The 24,084-nt window shown below is 49.2% G+C and overlaps 1 protein-coding gene across 2 annotated transcripts in view; it reads right to left on the bottom strand.

Moving 5' to 3' along the window:
- The window catches only part of LOC101952458 (TRPM8 channel-associated factor 2), a 30,155-nt gene extending 7,565 nt beyond the window's left edge, over positions 1–22,590 (bottom strand). The window contains exons 1-7 of one of the 2 annotated variants that reach the window (XM_024110000.3): positions 22,427–22,590; positions 14,068–14,701; positions 9,538–10,529; positions 8,429–8,523; positions 7,241–7,454; positions 5,991–6,230; positions 1,265–1,602 (exon numbers count right to left, since the gene is read on the bottom strand). In XM_024110000.3, the coding sequence (XP_023965768.2) occupies positions 1,265–1,602; positions 5,991–6,230; positions 7,241–7,454; positions 8,429–8,523; positions 9,538–10,529; positions 14,068–14,684 (2,496 nt within the window). In that variant the 5' untranslated portion in view covers positions 14,685–14,701; positions 22,427–22,590. Of the gene's footprint in view, positions 1–1,264; positions 1,603–5,990; positions 6,231–7,240; positions 7,455–8,428; positions 8,524–9,537; positions 10,530–14,067; positions 14,702–20,500; positions 20,655–22,426 lie in introns of those variants that run through there. The other variant, XM_065584310.1, reaches the window with a different exon arrangement.
- Positions 22,591–24,084: the final 1,494 nt, after the last annotated feature.

Here is a 24,084-nt window from a genome sequence, read left to right as displayed (position 1 = left end):
CAGCAGCAACCTGGCTTCATAGCCACAGGAACCTCCCTGCAGCCCTCTGCTGACAGCTGATAATATGTGCAGCGGAGGGTGATTTGCACAGAGGGAAGGAGAGGACTGACAGGAGAGGAAGGTGGTACAAAGGCTGGGCAGAGAAGGGGAGGGGACGGGAGATTGTAGGTGGGGCATACTTTGGCCTGGAATGGGAATTCATGGGGTTGTTTTCAAAAATAAAAATAATTGAGAAATTAGTTCAAAGCAAAGGGGGGCTGGGCGTGGGCTGGGGATTAGGGTTAATGAGCAAGGTTAGGTTAAATTAGAGGTGACACTGCGGATCATACAGAAAGTGTGTCATATCCTCTTCTCTTTGGCCCGTTTGGGGTCTATTTAGATTGTAAGGTCTTTGGGGCCCAGACGAGTCTCATCATATATATGTAAGGCAACTCCAGGGTACTATACAAATAATACTAAATGATGGGAGAGGGGGTTTACACCGTCCTCTGCAGCATCTGGTGAGGCCACTGTCAGAGACAGGACACTCAACTGGTTGGCCCTCAGCTCTGATCAGTACGGCATTTCCTGTGTTTCCAGATGGGGAATGCTATGCATAGGCCCTGGCTCCTTCACCTCAGCAGAGAGGCAAGGAGACCCTCAGGGGCTCCGCTGACTGATGGCAGGAACAACACTGGCTTGTTTTCACTGCCCAGCTGGGGAGGGCCTGCCAGCACTGCTCCCCCTCAGTCGAACCAATGGCCACTCAAGGGTTGGTGGGGGAGAAGGGGAAAGCAGTTGTACTACAGCTTCCCCACTCTTATCTACAGTACTTACCTGGCCCCCACTACCCTAGTAACTGAGCACCTCAATGGTTATGTCTGTATTCTCCTCACTGCACCCCTGTGAGGGAGGGCAGCGTTGTTATCCCTGTTTCACGGATGGCATACAGAAACTAGGGCCCAGATCCTCAAAGGTATTTAGGCGGTAACCGCCTATTGAGTTGAACGTGCAAAGAACCAGAGCAACAGCTCCTGTTTTCCTACCCAGGAGGGAGATGGGCTTTGCCACCAAGGCAAAGGAGTCGATGCTGTCTGCCCAAGTCCTGCAGCAGAGAGAGGGCCTGGAGAAACACTATGGCAGACTGAGCCATCCATGTGCCTGCTGGGTGCTTTATAGACCTAGGACAAGTTTGTGTGGGTTGCAGACTCCAGCCTGAGGATGTTTATCTGCCAAAGAGATCACTGAGCACTCCAATCTCCAACCCCGCCTCTCCCATAGTTACCTGCAAGTACGTCTCCAGCGCAGTCCACATGCTCCAGTCCTTCAGCTGAGCCCCTTTCTCCAGATAACCTGTGACCCTCTGCTTCCGACACTGTGGCTGGAGAGCCTGGTGGGCCCTGTCCCTGGGGATCCCCAGCACCTTCTCATGCACATAGACAGACCACAGGTTGCAGGTGGCCTCAGTAGTGTGAGGGGGGAATTCCCAGCCTGCCCGCTGCTGGTTGTGTCCCAGCTCGTGGATGGGGCCCCACAGGCCAGTGGCTCGCATGTGTTCCACATTCACCATCTCCTTCACCGAATCCAGGTGGCCCATGATGGGGTAGCCAGCGTGCATCCAGCCTGGAGGGAAGACATGGGGAGTGCTAACACCAAACGCTCAGACTTGCTTATGGCGCATTTGATCACTATGGATGCTGTTTTATTAAAATATGACTAAACAAGTCCCGCCCATTTCCATAGGGCCTTTCATCTAGCTGAGGAATAAGGCCCTCAGTGCCATAATTATCTGAGCACCTCACCATCGCTAATGTTTTTATCCGTACCACACCCCTGTGAGGCAGGGCTGGGCAGTTATACCCATTGTACAGATGGGAACCAAGGCACAGGGGGTTAAGGGCATGTCTGTACTGCAATCACGGCATGCCGCTGCAGCTCGTTTGTAAGTGCCCCCGAGATAGCTGTGATCTACCTAGCACAGGTACTGGCGCTGTGAGGCTGCACCACCCTGGGCTTCAGTGTGGGCTGCACGAGCCAGCCCTTGGCCCTGGATTATTACTCACACAGGTAACCCACGCTAATGTCTGTGCTGCTGCAGCTACACTGCTCCAGTACCTGAGCTAGGTAGATGAACGATAGCTTGGGTATGTCTGCATGAGCTGCAATCACACCCTGTGGATGCAGTCTCAGTGACTTGCCTAAAGTCACACAGGAAGGCTGTGGCAGAGCAGGGAGACGCAGGTTCAGCTCCCAAGTGCCCTGGAAAATGCATCTTCCTGAAGGGTCCCAAAGCACTTCACAAACCACATACACTATCTGTGTCTGCATTTCAGGAATCACTTTGCTTTTCACGCGGTGTCACCTCTTGGGAGGAGCGCAGGAGCTGTTCAACAGCTCCCAGCAACATTTTGCAAGAGCTCAAGGCCAGAAAAAGAGGCAAAACATTAGAAATACCTGAGGAATTTTAAGTCCACGGAATGTGATCACTGTAACTGGCAGCTGCCCAAGGTAACACAAGTTGAAACTAAGGTTTACAACAAAATATTTCCATGTGACTTAACCAGGCATCAGGAGTTCAGCGTTTGAGCACAAACCTTGTGCTGACTCTCTGCACAGTGAGGAATTTCACCCAAAGTGCTGCTCTGAAAAGTGATACAGTAAAAACAGCCTCCTGAGGCGCCATATTTCAAATCTAAGTGACTCTAGATCAGATGTGCTCTGTTTACAAGTAAAAATGTGCTCTGTTTTTTTCCCAGATGCCAATATTGGAACTCATCCTGGACTCAGAGTCAAGCTGGGTTTCTTCCCTCTTTTCCATCATCACCAGCAATAAAAGTTCTACAGTTTAAATTCTTCCCTCGGTGACACCGCTGAACCTTATTTTCAGTAGGTTTGCACAGGTGTAATTACAAGGCCCTATCACTGAAATTTAATCAACAATTCTGTTGCTGAGACAGATGGAGGAACAGAATCCAGATTGCTCTCTCCAAGCCGTACTGTAATAAAAGCTATGTAGTTCCGCATTCATGTCAGCAGCTCTGAGTCTGACCATGCCCAGGGAGCAGAACTGCCAAGTAAGAAGGGTTCGTTTTTACACAGTCACTTGTCAGAGTAGACCTGCACTTTCATGCATCTGTGTAGTTTACAGAACTCTGCCTCAGCAGATCCAGGTTAAAGAACTACAGACCCAAGTATCAACCCTGCATTGCATCAGAGAAAATGAAGACTTTCTGGATAAGGAGTCAGCGTTTGGTACTGCAGGCATAGCATGCTGAAGAATCAGAGAGGGCAGTGCAGAACGGGGAAGAAAATTGGCAGCATGTGACCTCTAGAAGAAAAGAGGGGAGAACTCATGTACCCCCAATGCAGATAGAGGTAAGAAACCGTTTTCAGGCTCTCTGCACAGGTACTATGACGGAGAATGGTTTGGAAGAGTTGTCTGAGGAAAGGGATCAGAAGGAGACCCCATCGACTGGAAGGCATGGGATGCATTGTCCTAGGAATGGGGGTTCCACAACCACTACTCCCAAGAGGAGGAGACAGGTGGTGGTGGTCAGGGACCCCCTCCTAAGGGGGACGGAGTCATCCATCTGCCATCCAGACCAGGAAACTCAAGAAGTGTGCTGCTTGCCTGGAGCTAGAACTCAGGATGTGATGAAAGCTTATGCTCCAATACGTCTTTTAGTCTATAAGGTGCCACAGGACTCTTTGTCGCTTTTTACAGATCCAGACTAACATGGCTACCCCTCTGATACAGGAGAGATGGTTGTATTTTAAAGAAGCCTTATTGAGGGCACAGGAACAAACCATCCCGAAGTGCAGAAAGAATGGCAAATATGGCAGGCGACCAGCTTGGCTTAACAGAGAAATCTTCGGTGAGCTTAAACTCAAAAAGGAAGATACAAGAAGTGGAAACTTGGACAGATGACTAGGGAGGAGTATAAAAATATTGCTCGAGCATGCAGGGGTATAATCAGGAAGGCCAAAACACAACTGGAGTTGCAGATAGCAAGGGATGTGAAGGGTAACAAGAAGGGTTTCTACAGGTATGTTAGCAACAAGAAGAAGGTCAGGGAAAGTGTAGGCCCCTTACTGAATGGGGGAGGCAACTTAGTGACAGATGATGTGGAAAAAGCTGAAGTACTCAATGCTTTTTTTGCCTCGGTCTTCACAGACAAGGTCAGCTCCCAGACTGCTGCACTGGGCAGCACAGTATGGGGAGGAGGTGAGCAGCCCTCAGTGGTGAACGAACAGGTTAAGGACTATTTAGAAAAACTGGACATGCACAAGTCCATGATTGAATGCATCCGAGGGTGCTGAGAGAGTTGGCTGATGTGATTGCAAAGTCATTGGCCATTACCTATGAAAATTTGTGGCAATCGGGGGAGATCCCAGACGATTGGAAAAAGGCAAATATAGAGCCCATCTTTAAAAAAGGGAAGAAGGAGAATCCGGGGATCTACAGACTGGTCAGCCTCACCTCAGTCCCTGGAAAAATCATGGAGCAGGTCCTCAAGAAATCCTTTTTGAAGCACTTGGAGGAGAAAAAGATGATCAGGAATAGTCAACGTGGATTCAACAAGGATAAGTCATACCTGACCAACCTAATTGCCTTCTATAATGAGATAACTGGCTCTGTGGATATGGGGAAAGCAGTGGACATGTTATTCCTTGACTTTAGCAAAGCTTTTGATACAGTCTCCCAGAGTATTTTTGCCAGCATGTTAACGAAGTATGGATTCGATGAATGGACTACAAGGAGGATAGAAAGTTGGCTAGATAGTTGGGCTCAACGGATAGTGATCAACAGCTCAATGTCTAGTTGGCAGACAGTATCAAGCGGAGTACCCCAGAGGTCGGTCCTGGGGCCAGTTTTGTTCAACATCTTAATTAATTATCTGTATGATGGGATGGATTGCACCCTCAGCAAGTTCACAGATGACACCAAACTGGGGGGAGAGGTAGATATGCTGGAAGGTAGGGATAGGGTCCAGAGTGACCTAAACAAATTGGAGGATTGGGCTAAAAGAAATCTGATGAGGTTCAACAAGGACAAGTGCAGAGTCCTGCACTTAGGACAGAAGAATCCCATGCACTGCTACAGGCTGAGGACCAACTGGCTAAGCGGCGGTTCTGCAGAAAAGGACCTGGGGAGTACAGTGGACGAGAAACTGGATACGAGTCAACAGTGTACCCTTGTTGCCAAGAAGGCTAATGATATATTGGTCTATATTAGAAGGAGCATTGCCAGCAGATCGAGGGAAGTGATTACTCCCCTCTATTTGACACTGGTGAGGCCACACCTGGAGTATTGCATCCAGTTTTGGGCCCCCCACTACAGAAAGGATGTGGACAAATTGGAGAGAGTCCAGCAGAGGGCAACGAAAATAATTAGGGAGCTGGGGCACATGACTTACGAGGAGAGGCTGAGGGAACTGGGCTTATTTAGTCTGCAGAAGGGAAGAGTGAGGGGGGATTTGATAGCAGCCTTCAACTACCTGAAGAGGGGTTCCAAAGAGGATGGAGTTAGGCTGTTCTCAGTGGTGGAAGATGACAGAACAAGGAGCAATGGTCTCAAGTTGCAGTGGGGGAGGCCTAGGTTGGATATTAGGAAAAACTATTTCACTAGGAGGGTGGTGAAGCACTGGAATGGGTTATCTAGTGAGGTGGTGGAATCTCCATCCTTAGAGGTTTAAGGCCCGCCTTGACAAAGCCCTGGCTGGGATAATTTAGTTGGGGTTGGTCCTGCTTTGAGCAGGGGGTTGGACTAGATGACCTCCTGAGTTCCCTTCCAACTCTGAGATTCTATGATTCTATGGACACCCTTAAGCACACAAAGAAGCACCATGAGGGACTAGAAACATTCAGCTCTATGCAGGTCACATGTTTATTTGACTCATTGCATTTGTCTGAAGTTTCAGTTTAACAAAAAAGCTTTGAATGAATTAAAGTTGCTGCCTAACGCCACTTCTTTTGGAAACCCTGCGAGGACCATGCGGCCATACACCCACCAGCTGAGATCTGGACGTCTGTTACAATCCTCTCTGGCCTTGGGAACTTCACTGGTGCTGCTGCCAACTCAGCTATAGCCAGCATGATCTGGTCCCAGAGGGTCAGAAGAGGCTCTGGGTTCTCTATGTGGCGGATGGTATCAGCAGGCACAGTCAGGATAATGTTCTCAGTAGCTAGTTCGGCCCAGGGAGCAGGGTAGTGCCGGATGCTGGCCAGCCACTGGCATTTACAGGTCTCTCCTGTAGCAACATGGAAAACACATTAGATGTACCCCAGTCTCTCAGTTACACTCCCTGAGTGTTGGCTGCAAATGTGTGACTTCATCATGAATTCCTCTCAGGAATAATAGTACTTGGCATTTATAGAGCACTTCACATTTTTTAAGTCCGGAATGGGCATTAATAAGTTAATCCTCACAGCTTTCCTAGGAACTATCACTGTCCTCCCGGTAGTGTCCACCTGGGGAACTGAGGCACAGAGATTAAGTGACTTGCCCATGGCCACACAGTAAGGCTGTGGCAGAGCCAACAGTACTCAAATCTCCAACTTCTCAGCTCATTGCCTTAAACACTAGATCCTTCCTCATTTCACTGCTGAGCCTCCTGTCTAGTAATTATCTCCTATCTTTACATGAGTCCCCCCTCTCTACAGCCAAACAGTCATGCTATTTAAGCATGTTATGGGCAAATCAAGTCCACAGCTTGTGAAAAGTGGGTCCCAAATCCACGTCATTCCTCCCCCCCAAAAAAACAAAGTAAAACCAAATCAATATGGGGTGATTCACAGGGGACACCTGAGTCGCTGTCCACATTTCTCTAAGTGACTTTTCTTCCAGCGAGTGAGATTGGCAGGCGTCAAATAGCAATGCACTGGTTTTGTTTGGACTGATGGAGGAAAAAGAAATTTCGTAAACCAATAAAGAGAAGACTGATGGGAAATGCAGCATACACATCAAAGGGGCAGTTGTGGATTTCTATTGTAATGACAGGAAATGGCCACACAGGGGCAGCACAGGGAAAGGGGGAGGAATGAGGAAAGGAAAGAAATCTTTCAAGAGGGCAATAAAAAGTTGACAGTTTTCAGCAAAAAAGAAAGAAAATAACAATCCCAGTTTGTCATTTTTCTGGGAATTCTGATTTTAACCATTTGGACTCTGGTTATATTTAAAGCTGCACATTTTGGCTTGGGTGCCCACGCGCGGCACTTTGAGAGGAGCTCAGGGGAAAGGCCCCAAGGGAGGAACACCTACCCAGTCTGAAGTAGGGAACCTTGACTGCCCCTTCCACAGTGATGGGCACTTTGCCCAGCTGGCTTCCCCCTGGCACGAGGATGTAAATGAGGCCACCCCAGAGGCAGGAGACTGACTGCTTCTGGCAGCTGACCTGGCACTTGCGTATCACCATGGGGGCCCGTCTCAGCTCCTTCGCAGCGGTGAGGTCATCAGAGTGACATCCAATCTGCACCTGGGGAACAGAAGGGCAGGAAGAGCAGGGTCAGGCACTCCAGGCTCCAGATTGCAGCCCCACTCCCTTTGCCTCAGGGCCTGTCTGAAGTAGAGCCCACACAGCTGCAGGGCACTGATTGCCATCCAGCCCTCTGGTGACCAAACGCAATTGCTGTCTGACTGCTGTATGTGAAGCAAGAGATCATAATGCTCAGTGCAGCTCGTAAGAGGGAAGCTGTGCCCCTCACAAAGCCATCTACAGCCCTAGCACTAAGGCTTAGGTCCTCAAAGGGATTTAGGTGGCTTGACTGATTTCACTGGGAGTTTGGCACCTTTGAGGACCTGGGCTGGAATGCCTCCCTCATTAGAAGTCTCAACACATGGGCCATGGATTGGCAGGGCCACAGTGACTGAACTCCCCCGTACCCTTAGAGGTGTCCCTTGAGAGCAAAGAGGAAGCAAACTGGAGAAAGTACAATGTGTGGGTGAGATGCTGACTCGGCTGTTGCCTCAGGCATCCCTGGTTAGAGAAAAATTCAGTCTCCAGGGCTCATTGCACCAGCATCAGCGTCCTGTAAGGTAACACACGGATGTCTGCAGTTTACTGCGGCAGGACCTTGTTCAGTAATGTCAGCAGCTGCTGGTCCCCTTCCCACCTTCCCTTGCTTCCCTGCACAGCTACAATGAAGCAGATATAGTGTGGAGAGCACAGCACCTCGGGGAGCAGCGAGAGCTGTGAAATAATCCAACCAACAAAGCAAAATGGGGAGGCATAAAACAGTCGAGAGAGGGCAGAAGAAATTGTGAGGATTTTTTAAAAATGTAATGGCATGAAACAGCCACAAGATGGCAGGAGAGCATAAGGAATGAGAAAGGAGCAGGCCTAGGCATAATACAGACTGATTCTTGAGAACCGTTCCAACTCATCTCGCTGATATGGGTACCTCACAAATGTATCAGTGTATAAAGGCCAGCCGGGTTAATAGAAATCACCTGCAGACCAGCACTGGTCGCCATGCAAGGAAACGTTATCACTGCCGTGTTCCCATCAGGTAGGTAAAGTCCTGTACTCATCCATGCTGTCCCACCTGTAGGGAATCACAGAAGAGAGGTCTGAATACAGAGCACTTAGGCTCAGGTCTTCAAAAGCATGCAGGCACCTAATTCCCAATGAAAATAATGGGAGTTAGACACCTAAATACCTCGAGGACCTAGGCCTTACTCAGCACTCCTGGTCCCTGCCCATTTCCATGCTTAAAGTAATGCAGTTTTGAGTTGCCAGAGTGAGAAGAAAGAATTGGATTTTTTTCTTGCTCAGAACTCTCAGAATTGGCCTGTGTGTTACCAGACCGGTTGACAACGTGCTGCTTGGCTGAAAGCATGAGAAATTTTAGCATAAGGGGCTTTTTTCCCCTAGCCCTAACTAACACGTGGGTACCCTGACATTTCACTATCGTTGGACTTGTTTGTAGACACGCACCCTAGGGAGTTGCAAACATCAGCTGCCCAGCAGAGACTGTAAAGCTGTGATAAGCAGCTGAGTTCAGAGCTCTTTATACTGCCCAAGCAGAAACCCTCCCTTAACTTGGAGTTAAGGTTGATCAAGTATATTTCAGCACATTTACTAAGGGCCAGATTGCCTCCTCCATTGAAGGTCATTGAACTACTTGTGCGAGTAAGTATGCAACAGTGTGAATAAAAACTCCACATCCAGCCTGAAAAAAAAAGTCTATGCAATCACCAACTAAGCCACCATTCACACCCACAGCAAGCACAACTCACACCCCTCACATCATACACTCACAGACTGCAACTCCACAACACTGTCACTTCCAACATGGAATCACTCCCAGCGCACACATGCAGTGCCCCACAATCACACGCAAACGTACAAGCTTGACACCAACCCGTCTGATTGGTGGAAATAGCCAGTGTGTTATTGGCACATGGGGAAGTATGAGTTTTGGTGTTAAAGTGAAATCTTAGCAGAGGGGTGTGTGTGTGAGAGAGAGAGAGAGAGACACACACACACACACACACACACACACACACGTTTTCCATGTGATTCTACATGGGGAAGGTGGAAAGACTGCTCCTCTCACCTGTATTTGTGCCATCGATTTCCAGGGTGATAGGAGAGCTGGACGGGAGCGTGCAGACCCCATCGGTGGGTTTCTGCACCAGGACAGCACAGTCCGTCATGGTCTGGGACAGCTGTGTGGCCAGGCACAGCAGGGCTGCCTCCTTGGAGTTGCTCTTGATTGGGTTCTTCTTGCTGACCTGCGGGATCCCACCTCTGCGCAGCACTTTGAGCAGGATGCGGTGGAGTGAGGAGTACGCGGGGCAGTCTTCAGCTGGGATCCTCAGGAAGGCAGAACAGTCCTGCCCTAGTCTATGCAGCCAGTCTGCCAGGGGAGCTCTGAGTGCCTCCTCCTTGTCCACATGCCTCTGGAAGAGGGAGAGTGCCTGACGGAAGTGGTAGTAATGGGGAAGCTCCCCCGGTAGCAGTGCTGCGTATTTATCTGCCTTGAGGTTCATGCCCAGGATGCTGATCCCAAACCGGTTGAGAATTTTGTTGCCAGGATATCCGGCAACGGCAGCTTGGCCTTGATTTTGGGAAGCCCAGTACCAGGCCTGCCCCCCAATCAGCAGCCCTCCCCCCTCCGCCACAAAGGCCTGGATCTTCTCTGTCTCTTGGTTGCTGTGAGAAGGGCAGCAGTAGACGCTCATGTCACTCGTCAGCGCTGATACCCGGTACTTCCGGCCCTCCTGGGACAGCAGGGAACACAGCCCCTTCAGGGGGGTAGCAACCCCAACCAGCCCCTGCCTCCCAGCGTCCAACCAGTGTACAGCATTAAGCAGGAACCCTGCCAGCTTTGGGGCACACAGCTGGCCCTCATGAGACGCCACCACCACCCGGCCCCGGCCATAGCGCGCTGCAGCAAGGAAGCAACGGTGGGAGCTGTCCAGGCCGAGGGGGAAGGCCAGCACCCCATGCACCAGCAGTGGGGAGGGCACACCACCGGTCACTATATCCAGTTCCGACACACCATTGAGGAGAAGCTCTACATCCTGGCTGAGATTAGCCCCGTGCCTGCAAAATCAAGAGGCATCCCTGTTTAGGCCCAATCCCAACATCCTTTATACAATCACAGAATCATGAGGGATGCTAGGGGCACACAACAGGCCATCCCTAGCCCATCTCCTCCCCTGCCCAAACTCTTTGGTGCTGCCCCTCACAATTTTATAGTGAGTTTGGTGCTAGGTGGAGTTCTTCTGAACTGCAGTCTCAGCCTTTGTTTTTAAAGAGTCCATTTGTAGCCTCAGAGTTGAGCTTGAAAACGTGTCCCAGGTGTGATCTAGAGGCTCCGAACCCAGGAGACCAAAGAAAAAGAACCCAACCTTTACTGTGTGTTTTGGGTTGTTTTAGCTCTCCTGATTTCTAAGCCAATCTCCACTGGCCTGACTCATGATTTTTGAACCCCTGTGGTTGGCAAAACTATGAGGCCTACCATGCCTAAGCCACCTCAGAAATGCATCCTCTAGTCAAGCCTGAAAGATTTGCCAGTGCCTTTTCCTTAACTATCCCACTGCTACTGCTCAGAAGAGAGGATTGCCTCTGTCCACACATAAACATCAGCGACTCAAGCTGAAACAAGTCTCTGATCTCTGTAAAGCGTAGCCACCCTTTTCCTAGCCATTAACCTCTGCTTCCCAGTGCTCCTATTTCTCTTCACTCATACTTAGCATTTTATCCTGTGCTGCCCCTGCATGGCTCTTGCAGTTAAAGCCATGTCGAGTGCTGTGGTTTTATTTCCCCCTGACTTTGCTGTATAATTTTACCAAACTTAATTTTCCCTTTGTCACTTGTGATGAATCTGCTGCTATCTGGAACCTCTGAATTTTCCACCCAAACAAAAAAACCAACCGCTTGATAGAGTGTGAGAGTAAATAACACCTGTGTGTCCATAGGGCAGGAACTCTGGCCTCCTCGTTTGATTTCTTCTCCCAGCTTCTTTGCCACACATGACACCAATCCCTTAAAGCTCAGTTTTATTTGCTACAGGTGAAATTTACGACTATGCTGGGAACCAGAACATGGTGAATGCACCATTTAAGCCCCACTTAAACTCTCAAAATAGGGTGAATTCCACCCTAAGTAAAAATTCCCAAAGCACGATAATCTCCATACAACTTTCCTGAGAGGAAAGCCTCCCACACACCTTGTTGCCAATGCCCTGCAGGTGAGAACATGACAATCAATCAGCAACTTGTAATAAGTAACTTAATGACATTAATTTGTAGTTGTGTCCTGAGCACCTTTCCACATCCTACGGCAAAGGTTCTCTTTACCTTTGTAATAAAACAAACCCAGCATCTAGAGAGCAACAAAACCAGTCATCCAGCTGGAAGAGAGAAATGGAGTTTCATAACACAGTGCTAGGGAAGGGGAAGGGACTGGGGAGACAAAAATCTGTGGGGAAAATTTTCTTACAACAGCTGTGGCTTTAACTACAATGAAATGAAGTGGCCACGTCGTAAAAGCAAAGCAACATTTGTGGCCATTAAAGACCCCATTGCACTTTGTGGAAGTCAGAAGCCCAGATTCTGAACTGTGCCAGGCACAGCTTGGGAGTGGGGACAGGAAGAAGATGGCTGGCCACGGGCCAGCTGGGAGCTTGTCTGGTTTCTTGTGTAAACCCAAAGCTTTACACCTATTGTTCTTGGCCTGAGGCACAGTCCGCCTGCCAGGCTCCACCCACAAGATGGCTGCATTTCAGTCATAAAGACTCCGTCCAACTCTTGCCGGAGCCAATAGGAGACTTCCCACTGACTTCAGCGGGAGATGATTGGGACTCCGAAAGCATGGTGCATTATCCAAGTAACATAAGGAATACTCTGTGTCTGTTTTCTAAAGCACATTCGTTAATTGGAATTTTTAAAATATAGAATCATAGAAATGAAGGGCTGGAAGGGACCTCCAGGGGTCATCTAGAGGCAGGACCATCTAGACCAGTGGTACTTAAACATCAGTGGTTCAGGAGCCAAATTAGTGATCAACATTACCCAAAACAGCCACAGTAGCATGAATTCATTATATCATTTACTTTAGGGCTATTCATATGTTAACAGTATGATGGGGAAATATTTATATATAAATATTATTCTCACAGCAAAGAAGTTAATAACTTCATGCAAGTTTATAACTTAGTTGGTTAATAACAGCATAAAAGCATCCTGATTGGTTAATAACTTAGACTAGTTAATAATTAAATCAGTGTTGTAATATCATGTGCGGCAAAGAACCGCAGGAGACACATTAAAGAGCCACTTGCGGCTTGCCAGCCGCAGTCTGAGTATCACTGACTAGACCATCCCTGACAGGTGTTTGTCCATCCTGTTCTTAAAAACCTTCAGTGATGGGGATTCCACAACCTCCCTTGGAAGTTTGAGCATTAGCCTGCTAAACCCAGGGTTGTGAGTTCAATCCTTGAGGGGGCCACTTAGGGATCCGGGGCAAAAATCTGACTGGGGCTTGGTCCTGCTTTGAGCAGGGGGTTGGACTAGATGACCTCCTGAGGTCCCTTCCAACCCAAATAGTCTATGATTCTATCCTTAGAATTGGAAAGTTTTTTCCTAACATTTAACTGAAATCCCCTCGCTGCAGATTAAATCCATTAATTCTTGCAACTCCGTTTTAAGTAGTACAGTATTTCAATGAACCTGCTGGCTTGGTACTCAGTAGCTTCCCCTCACCTTGGCTGAGCAGCAGGGAAAGAGGCTAACCAGTGAAGGATGCTGGGTTACTCAGTTCAGTACTCAGCCAGTAGAGAGCTCCCTAGGGGACTGAAGAAAGGAAGAAATGTCCTGAGGGCTGAGAGGGCCTGGCTCAGGTGGGATCCAGGGGACAAGCTGGCCCTGAGAGCTGGGCAGGGAAACAGCTAGTTGCCTGTTGTTGGCAAGGGAGCTGTGGCAGCAGCAGGGGCATCCCAAAGCTGAGGGATGCATTGTGTTCCTCCTCAAACAGCTTAGAGCATGATGAATGCCTCAGGCATGTTCCCATTTTATAGGGACAATCATGATATTTGGGACTTTTTCTTATATAGGCACCTATTACCCCCACCCCAGTCCCATTTTTCATACTTTGCTATCTGGACACCCTACGGGCCACACTCCCTGTTCTGTCTGAGGTGCCTGCAACGTCACACAACCCTAGAGTACACAGCTGAGAAAAGAGAAAGGGCCAAGAATGGCTATTACTGCTCTCCTCATCCTGTGTGCAATAGACTCCCTGGAGCCTACCAGACTGTCAGTGCTCAGTGCCCACAGACATGACCCCCTCCCCCTCACGGCCCTGCTGATATTCTGTCTTGGGAGGGAAGCAGTCCTTTTGGATTCCATAGCTTAACCCAGTGCCAAATGACTAGCCAGGATACATCGCTCTTTTTAATTTAGGGTTTGATTAACTAAAGGATCCCCCACCCTTCCCTGCTCGGATAATGATCTGCACCACCACCACCACCCCGGATATCTGAAAATGGGGTGTTTCCCCCCTTTCTCTGGCATTTATGTAAAACTCTCACTTTATTGGGGCAAAGCCAATAATGGGAAAGGTGATAAGTGTTACTCACGGGACGATCAAGGGGATCTTTGGGATCTTTCCCGAGACTTTGAAGATCCCTGGTCCCACTGTATTGCCGGTGAAGTACACGCCAGCCACGCTGGTCACTCGGTTCCCAGGGAATTCAAACAGCACCTTCTCCGCACCGTGTTGACTAGCCCAGTACCAGGCCTGACCACCGATGAGCAGGCCCCCACCTCCCTTTACAAAGTGGACCAGCTCCTCTGCCTGAGCGTCGTCATAGGCATCTGTACAGTACACCCCTAGAGAGGCACTGAGCCCCACGCCAGGCTGCACTTTAGTGCTGGACCTTAGGAGCAGCTGAGAGAGGGGATCCAGGCTCCTGTGGACTCCAACCTGCGCCTCTGGGGAGGGTCTGAGCCAGTCCACCGCGTTCCTAAGGAACTGGGAAAAGTTGGGATTCTTCAGGATTTCCTCGTGAGAAACGACCACCATCCGTCCCTTCCCATAGTGAGAAACAGCGATCAGTACCTGCTTCTCAGGGCTTACCAACACCGGGAATGCAGCGTCTCCTGTGAGCAACAGCTCACAAGGAACAAAATTTCCAGTAAAATCCCACTGCCCAACACCATCCACCAGCAGCTCATAGGTGGCAGCGGGCTTCATCTTCAGTTTCCTTTTATCTGAAAAGGAAGGAAAAAGATTATTAGGGTGCAGCTCGACTCTGAAAAGTGACTGTCAATGACCATGTTAATTGTCCCACGAAGAGCCCCCAGCAAATAGGCTTGGTTTACAAAAGAGGGTGCCAGCCCTGCACACACTGGGGGCTGGCTTACAGCAGAAAATTAGATCAACCCTGCTATGTTGCTCAGGGGTATGAAAAATCCACATCCCTGACTGGCATAGTGAAGCCGACCTAAGGCCCCATGTAGACAGCACTAGGTTGGGAACAATTCTTCTGTGAACCTAGCTACTGCCTCTCAGGGAGCTGGATTAGCTACAGCGACAGGAGAACCCCTCCCATCGGCATCTGTGATATCTATGCTGAAGTGGTACAGCAGTGCAGCTGTGCCGCTGTAGTGTTTCAAGTGTAGACAAGCCCAGGGTATGTGTACACAGCATTTTGGAGCCCACAGCAGCACACCTCCCAGCCCAGGTTGACAGACTGGCTTTTGGCAACAAACCAGCGATAGTGTACACACTGCAGGGTCACTTTTTTCGAAAAAAACCCGCCTAGTTTTGGCGACAAAAAACTTCCACCCCTGCGAGAGACTTTTGTCTTTTCCCCTCCCTTTATTGTCGACAAACAGCTAGTGTAGACACCACAGGTTTTTTTTTTCATTTTTTATTGACCTCCAGAAAGTATCCCACAATTCCCCTGCTGCCGCTCTGGTCAGCGGTTTGAACTCTGCTGCCCTGCGGCCAACCCGCCCCTCCCCCTTTAAATCCTTTTAAATCCCATTTCCTGTTTGCTGGCTTCCCAGAGGAGCTTTCCAGGTGGCTCCCCAGGTGAGCATGGCTGGCTATCGCATCAAATGGGCTCCCGCTTGGACCACCGCTGAGCTGTTGGATCTGATCAGTATACGGGGAGAGGCAGGGCTGGTGCAAGGATATTTTGCAACCTAGGCAAAACTTCCAACTTGCACCCCCCCCCTCCCCCCGGAGCATCGCTTATTATAAACTTTCAAAAATGAATACTCCATAATGTGGCATTGTTCATTAGAATTAATACAAGGGGGTCAGAGGAGATGATCACAATGGTTCCTTCTGGCCCGGGGGAACCTATGAGCAAGGAGGAGGCTGAGAATGCCCCCAGCTTGCAGGGTCTCTAAACGTTCCCAGGCTCTGAGTACTTCGCCCTCCGGGGGGGACCCAAGGGCAAGGAGGGCACAGCCAGGCTCTCCCAGGGAGCAGGTAAGGATCTCCCTGGGGATCAGGGCCGGCTCCCCACATTGGCACAGTGCCACTGGGGGGGGTCAGTGTTTGGAAGCGGCACCTGCGCCTGCCCTTTCCCCTCCATCACGCTGCGGGGTTTAGTTTCACTTTCCCTCGCCCCAGGAGACAGCTGCGCCAGGCCCCAGGCACGGCACGTTGGAGGGCGAAGCTCACCTGAGCTCAGGACCGTGTCCTGCCTCCCCCAACGGTTCTGTCCCTCAGCCGCGCTGGTCGCCGCACCCGGCCAGCTGTCTCCTCCTTGCTTCGGCGCAGGCTCCCACTGACCTTCCTGCGCGGCGCCCCTCACTGCGGGGGCGGGTTTATTATGGAGGCCTCGCTCCCCGTCCTGCCCCACTCAGCTGACTCCCATGGCATCAGACACCGCTTTTTGGCACCCCCAAATCTTGGCGCCCTCGGAGGCCACCTACTTCGCCTAGTGGTTACACCGGCTCTGGGGAGAGGAGTCTGTTCAGTAGCAGCTGCGAGTGACCCATAAGAATCAGGACACATATGAGAAAATTTCTCAAGGCTTGTGGGGAAAGGACTATGATCGGGATACGCAGCAGTGCAGAGCGAAGATAAAGGAGCTGAGGCAGGCATATCATAAGGCGCGGGAGGTGAACCATCGCTCTGGTGGTGCACCAAAGACCTGCCGTTTCTATAAGGAGCTGAAAGCTATCCTTGGTGGTAACCCCACCTCCATCACCGATAGCACCGTGGATACTGCGCATGCAGCTGAAAGAGGGGGTAATCCAGAGGCTGAAATTGTCGATGAAGAAGTCGAGCTAGAAGAGGATGTGGTGCTCCCAGCGGAGTCGCCCGGTGGGGCAGGCAGCCAGGAACTTTTCTCCACTCCAGAAGTGCTCAATGGGGAGCAGGAAGCAGATGAGAGTCCGGGTAAGTTGCTGTGGCTTGTGTAGGGAACTGAAAAGAGGGAGGCAGGTAGTGTTTTCTGTGAGCTGGACATTGCCATGTGTAGCTAATCTGCATGGCCAAGCAGGGTGTTGATGGACATCGAGACCTGCAGGGAATCCTCCAGAGAGAAGCTCTGGAAAGTTTCCAAGAGGTACTTGTTAATCCTCTGCTGCAGATTCCAAGGGATTGCAGCCTTGTTAGTCCCCCCATTGTAGGAAACTGTACTATGCCATTTAGCAATCACTGGAGCTGGGACCAAAGCAGCATATAGACCGGGCTGAAAGTCACAAGCATTCAGCAGCTGAGCCCTGATTTCCCTGGTCACCCTCAGCAGCGAGATGTCAGCCAGCAAGTTGGCCGCCTGTGAAAAAGTATGGGATAATTTTAGAATGAGTTTCCTGCAAAGCTGCCCTGCAAGCCATGACCTTTTTGTCCATACGCACAACTGCCTTCCCCTCACTCCCGAAACTCACCATGATTGGAATGCTCATGAGCTGTATGCCTGCCTAGAGTCTCAGAGAGAAAAATGCCCTTTTTCCTAAAATGTTTCAATCATTTGCTGGAATGTAACAATCCCTCTTCTGTTCAGCACAGACCTTGAAGAACACATCACGCACCCCCGCGGACTGGCTACGGCAGATAAGAAAAAAACCGTCGGCGCAGCAAAGAAGACATGTTCCGCGAGGTTCTACAGCGCGATGAGAGACAGACCAGGGAACGGAAAGAGTGCCGGGAAGCCGAAAGGCAGGACAGAAAAGAGAATGCTGCTTTTGCTAGGCAAGCGACAGAGCAGATGATAAAAGTTATGGAGGATCAGACAGAAATCCTCAAGTCCTTGATACAGCTGCAGACTGAGCAGATCCGAGTTTGAGCGCCACTGCAGCAAATGCACAATTCTTTGCCAACCCCACCCCCGCCCACACATTCCTTTTCACTCCACAGCACTCCTGAGTTTCCCCATCACTCCACCCCCTCTCACAGCTTGCACAGTGATAGTTGGAACTACACATAATTGTGAGGTTTTACCCTTTTTAACAATAAATAAAGGCTAAGGTATTTAATGGTACAGCGTTTTTATTCTGTGTTCTACAAAAGCGTATAGCAATCAATTCACTCTCAGGAACAGGCTTCTAAAGCGTTGTGTTGCGTGGATCTTGGGCCCCAAAATTGTACATGGATGCAACAGGGAAGCAACTCCAAAGCAGACGTGTTACTGCCCCTCATTGTCAAAGTGGTTCCTCAAAGCCTCTCTGATGTTCATAGCAGCCCTCTGGGCTCCTCTGACAGCCCTAGCATCTGGCTGTTCAAACTGTGCAGCCAAGTGCTCTGCCTCAGTGCTCCACACCTCAGCAAACATTTCACCCTTAGAGTCACACAGATTATGCGAAGTGCAGCACGCAGCTATGACCACGGGAATATTATCCTCAGTAAGGTCTAGCCTGCCATTGAGACACCTCCAGTGAGCTTTCAAATGGCCAAAGGCCCATTCGACTACCACGCGGCACCTGCTCAGCCTGTTATTAAAACGCTCCTTGCTGCTGTCGAGGTGCCCTGTGTAAGGTTTCATGAGCCAGGGTTGTAAGGGGTAAATCATGTTTCCCGGGATTACTATGGGCATTTCCACATCCCCCACCTTGATCTTGTGGTCTGGAAAGAAAGTCCCTGCCTACAGCTTTCTGTACAGGCCACTGTTCCTGAAGATGTGTGCATCATGCACCTTTCCAGATCAGCCTGCATTGATGTCCATGAAACGCTCCCGGTGATCCACAAGCGCCTGCAATACTATGGAGAAGTATCCCTTCCTATTGATGTATTCAGAGGCCAGGTGGTCTGGTGCTAAAATTAGAATGTTTGTGCCATCAATCACCCCGCCACAGTTAGGGAAACCCATCTCTGCAAAACCATCCACTATTTCATGCACATTTCCCAGAGTCACGGTCCTATGCAGCAGGATGCGATTTATTGCCCTGCACGCTTGGAGTAATACAGCCCCAGCAGTGGACTTTCCTACTCCAAACTGATTTGCAACTGACCAGTAGCAGTCTGGATTCGCCAGCTTCCTCACAGCAACTGCAACATGTTTCTCTACCGGAAGTGCAGCTCTCAATCTGTTGTCCTTGCGCCGCAGGTCGGGGGACTGCTCAGCGCATAGCTCCATGAAGGTTGCTTTACGCATCCTAAAGTTCTGTACCCACTGGTTGTCATCCCACACCTGCATGACAATGCAATCCCACCAATCAGTGCTTGTTTCCCTAGCCCAAAAATGACGGTCTAACATATGCAGCTGCTCTGTGAATGCATAAAGCACTGATAAGTTGCTGCCGTCCATATCACACTCGGGTGCCTGCGATTCATCCTCTGCTAACTTTGCGAGTAACTCTGCGAGTAACTGTGCTGCCATGCGCGATGTCCTCATGACAGCTAACAGCACATAGGAGAGAAGTGCGGGATCCATCCTCTCTCACTGCAGATGCTGGCGCGCACTACAAAAGAATGAGTTGGGAAAACGGTACGAAGAAGCCAGAGACCTTTGGACGGGTGGGACACAAAGCGGTGCATGACAGTACATTTTGCACATCCCAGGATGCGCCACACTCCGTTTCCGCATTCCCACAACACCTAGCGACGGATGGTGTCGCCAGGGACTGTGGGATACATACCCACAGTCCATTGCTCTCACTGTCAACAAAGGTGCCCTGAATGTGGACACGATCTGTCGACAGAGGGAGCAAATGTAGATACACTTTGGCGACTTTGCTTTCATCGATTTTTCCTTGGCGACATTAGTTTCATCGAAAAAACTTGCCAGTGTAGACAAGCCCTGAGTCACAATTTCAAAGCGCTGTGCACACACCTAATTCTAGAGTACTTGCAGGAGCCCTGCTAGCCTGAATCTCTCAGTCCAGGCTGGGACATTTGCTAACGCAGGCTCCAAAATGCTGTGTAGACACACCCTCAGGCTCTCTATCGTCTTTGCCTTCTCCCTTTCTGCTTCTCCAGCACTTGGAAGACATATCACCTTTCTCAGCGGGTGGGTGAGGGGATTTTGTCTGTTTGGGGGTTTTTTAAGCATTGTGTGTCATTTAAACAGAAAGACATGACAAGAATAGAATCAATTCTCACCAGAGCAAAATATTTAGACATGGAAAAAACTACTGACATAACTAATTCCATTACACATCATGAAAGAGGTAAAGCAAAATATGATAAACCCAACCAGCAATACAAATTTCCCATTCAGACTTTCACTGTGGCGTGGTGATGTGCCAGAGACTGCACCAGAGACTGCTATTGCTCTTGATTTTACATGAAAGATGCTCAGATACTACAGTGCCAGGTGGCAGTATAAACCCTGAAGATAGATAAAGAGATATATATAGAGAGAGAGCTCGATCTGCAGTTAAAGAATTAATCCCCAGGGGACATACTCTGTATTACCTACATGCAATTTAACAAATTCTTCTCCTTTATCAGGCAGTAGAGAATTCAGGTAAAATGTTCAAATGCTCCTGAAGTCGATAGGCGCTCAGGACCCTTATTTAAGTGCCTATATTTAGGCACCCAGCTTTGAAAAGATTGGCCGAAATCTTAATCGAAACAACCTCCATCGCTAAGCCAGCGCTCCTTCTTACCAGACTGTCCAAACAGCAAAGCTTAGGGGTGTTTGAGATGGTGCCAATCAGCTTCTGCCACTCAGGAGCCCCCAGTGCTGACTCAGTGCAGGGCAAAGGAATACCTGGGGGAGGAAGAAACCAGCAGGCTTTGGGGCAGGGCTGCCCCTCCCCACCCTGTGCTGTCCCAAGCAAACACTGAAGCCGCACCTACCTGACTTTCACAATCAGCCACTGAACGGTCATGTAATATTTGGCTGCCCTGAAAGCGAGTCACTCAGCTTTGGGTGGAGGAACAGGATCTTCCATCCGGATTCATTTATTACCTGCCCCAAGGGGCTCAGAAATCGTGTCCCACCCAACAGTCATGGAACTATTAACCCATTGCTTGTCCTTGGACGTGCAAGAAATGTCTTCCATCTTGCCCAAACATGCCGGAGATTTTGTTGCTGTTCAAAACTTTTCAAAGTGATTTTAGTAATTGTGAGCAGTACTGATTAACCCTAGGGAAACCGTGCTCAATCCAGAGAGTTTAACCCTGCTTGCTGGTTTCATTCTGAGCTCCACCTTTGCCACTCTGGGCTCCAATGGGCCCTAAACTGAAAAGTAAACTCCAGAGTTTGAAAACCACACGATATGAGAAAAGTTTGACACAAGCTGTGAACTGAAACCAGCAAGTTTTGCACAACTCTAGTTAAGTGATTTGCCCAAGGTCACACAATGAACCAGTGTCAGAGCTGGGGACTGGAAGGCAACCAAGTAATCGTTATTCTCTGGGCCTGATTCTCTACTCCATCACACCAGTTTTACACTGGTGTAACTTCACAGACAGCTTTACACTGGTGTAAGTGAGAAGAGAATCAGGCTCCTGTCATTTACTCTAAAGACTAAATAGTCAGATTATGTATCCTTATTCAAACTGAGAAGTACCCTATGCGACTACTCATGGAGTAAGGTATTCCTCATCTTGGGGTAAGAGTACCAAAATCTGGCCCTAAATCCTTAGTCTGTACTTCCCCCTGTTTTAAGGTATACAAACTGACACGAAGGCCCTGCTCCTGCCAAGGGATCTGCACACCCAGACACTTACCCAAAACACTGCATGTCAGTGCAGTGTGGACGAGTTGGGAACTGTTTTAATAGCTCCATTATCCCACCAATCATAACTTAGATTTCTTGACTTTCATATATGTAAAAATACAATTTTAATATCGCATTTGCCTTCCCCTCACCCCTTCATTTAAAATCTCCACGGGCTCTCAATTGATCTGGCACCTTTTTACCAGCAGTATTAAAATTATTAATTATTGTATAGCTCCCAAAGGTGTGCTGAGTGTCTCACAGAGGACAAAAAAAGGCTCTGTCCTGACCCCAAAGAGTTTCCAGGTTACTGCTGAGGTCTGTACAGCACCTAGCACAAGGGGGTTGTGGTCCTTGACTAGAGCTCCTAGGTGCTCCAGTGACAGAAATAAGAATTAATAATCATGTGACAGGAGTTGGGGAGTGCATGGAGTGAGGAAGGGCCAGGGTGACAGCAGTATCATCACCCTCCTGGGGCAACCATCACTAAGAATAGGGGATTTTTTTTAATGACGCACAAGCTCATCCAGGTCAGTTCTGCTCTTGGATAAGAAGAAAGTCCCTGATGGGTGAAAAACATTTGTCTGTCAGCCTGACCATAGGAGTCACCCCAGGGATTGAGAAAATCACAGTCACAGAAATGTGAAAGATCTGGTTCACTATTAAATCACACCAAGTCCATCCCATCTTACCCCTCTCAGCCAGTGTAGGATTGTGTCCTAGAGTATTATCCAGTGCTTTGTGCAGGCCTGTTTTAACACCCCCTCTCCCCTTTAGGAGACTAATCCACTAATACATCTTTCCACAGCCCTTTTCTCCCCTGGCCCTTCACATGTATGTAGAAAAACAATCTCAGTTCCTTCTCACCTACTCGGGTCCCAGCAGGGGGAGTCACTCACTCACATACAGAAGTCTCTGCTTCCTGCAATCCAATTGTCAGATTAATATTTTGGACTTCAGATCCGTCACAATCAGAGTCCTCTTTATGAGGAAATGAGGGGAACGGAAGAGGAGACAGTGATGGAGCCAGAGGGGAGGAGTCAGGGGAGGGAATTCCCAGCCTCTCCAGCTGGTGTCAAAATTCCATGAGAGGAGGCTGTCAGTTCAGGAAATCCCACTCCACCAGCATGTCACTTCAGAGAGAGGAGGTTTTTCTCAGGCTGTTTTGTTTACTTCTCACTCCTCTAGTAAGACACTGCTTGTCTCTATTCACTGTGCTGTTTCAGGATTGCTAATGTCTCCTGATGCAGTCAGGGTCATGTTAAAACCAAGCAGTAAAAGTGCATACTCAAAAAAGGCAGCAGAAAGAGGTTTTAAGAGCTTGTTTTGGTGCAAACAAGTTGGTTTCCCTTTTCTTGCTGGTTAAAAGTGACAGCCCTGATGGCTGTAAACTGCTGATTCATCGGACATAGGAGTCCAAGAGCAGTTCTGTATTGTGCAGATTCACAGATTTTAAGATCTGACTTTCTGCAGAATACAGGCCACTGAACTACCCAGTAGCTCCTGTATAGAGCCCAATAACTTGTAGGACAGAACTTATCTGTTTGGACTCTCACAGTGGCATGGTGCAGAGTTAGAATTTCAATTTAGAGATGCAATCAGGGAGGCAAGAATGAATGAGCCTTATACTTTTGATCCAGTGCAGGCAGAAGAACTGGAAGCAGATAAGCTCTCTGTGCAGAGACAGACAGAGAACACATAGTGCAAAGCAGAAACACTAAATACATCTGAAGGCTTGGGAGGAAAACTTCAGCAGGCAGCAGTGTGTGTGGTGGGGAGAAAGCAGCAGAGGGATGTTGTGTATTTGCGTGGAGGGAGGATGGTGTAATAGCAGGAACCCAGGAGTCCGAGCTCCTGGCCTCCTCTGCTATAAATACTAGAGAACTCCCACTGGATGCAGGAATGGAACAAAAGAGTCCTGACCACCAAACCCCTGTTCTAACCACTAGATAATTGTTCCCCACAGCACTCCCCACAGAACCCAGCAGTCCCCCCTCTATCCCATTTGAACACAATCCCTCCACATAGTGGCAGCAGAATCCAATAGTCCTGATACACTTGCTCCAGACACTATATTGCTCCAAACACTATATAGCTCTCCATCACTGTGCTTGGAACAGAATCAAGGAATCCTGACTCCTACTTCCCCCCACATCCCAGGCTCTAACTACTAGATCACACTCCACAAGGGCTGGCAATAAAACCTAGGATTGGGCCTAGGTAGGCTTGTAAACTCTGTCAGATGAACAGCTGCACCTAAGAGTTTATAAGCTCTGCTGGCACGTACAAGAGGCCCTGTATATGAGCAGCCATCCCATGCCAACGGTTCACTGTACCGCTGATGAGCGCTCACTCTCCTCTCAGCCCAGACACACAGACAGATGGTAATTAGTGTCAGCCCTTTCCATTGGGCTGTTCCTCTGTCCTGGTGTAGATGGCGACAAGATAGAGTATCAGAACCAGTGACACAGTAGCTCCTATCTTCAGGAAAGACAGAAAGAGGATTAAAAATAATCTGAGAGTAG

This window comes from Chrysemys picta, chromosome 1 (genome assembly GCF_011386835.1).
Source record: "Chrysemys picta bellii isolate R12L10 chromosome 1, ASM1138683v2, whole genome shotgun sequence".
NCBI lineage: Eukaryota > Metazoa > Chordata > Testudines > Emydidae > Chrysemys > Chrysemys picta.
This window is presented reverse-complemented; position numbering and strand designations above follow the sequence as displayed.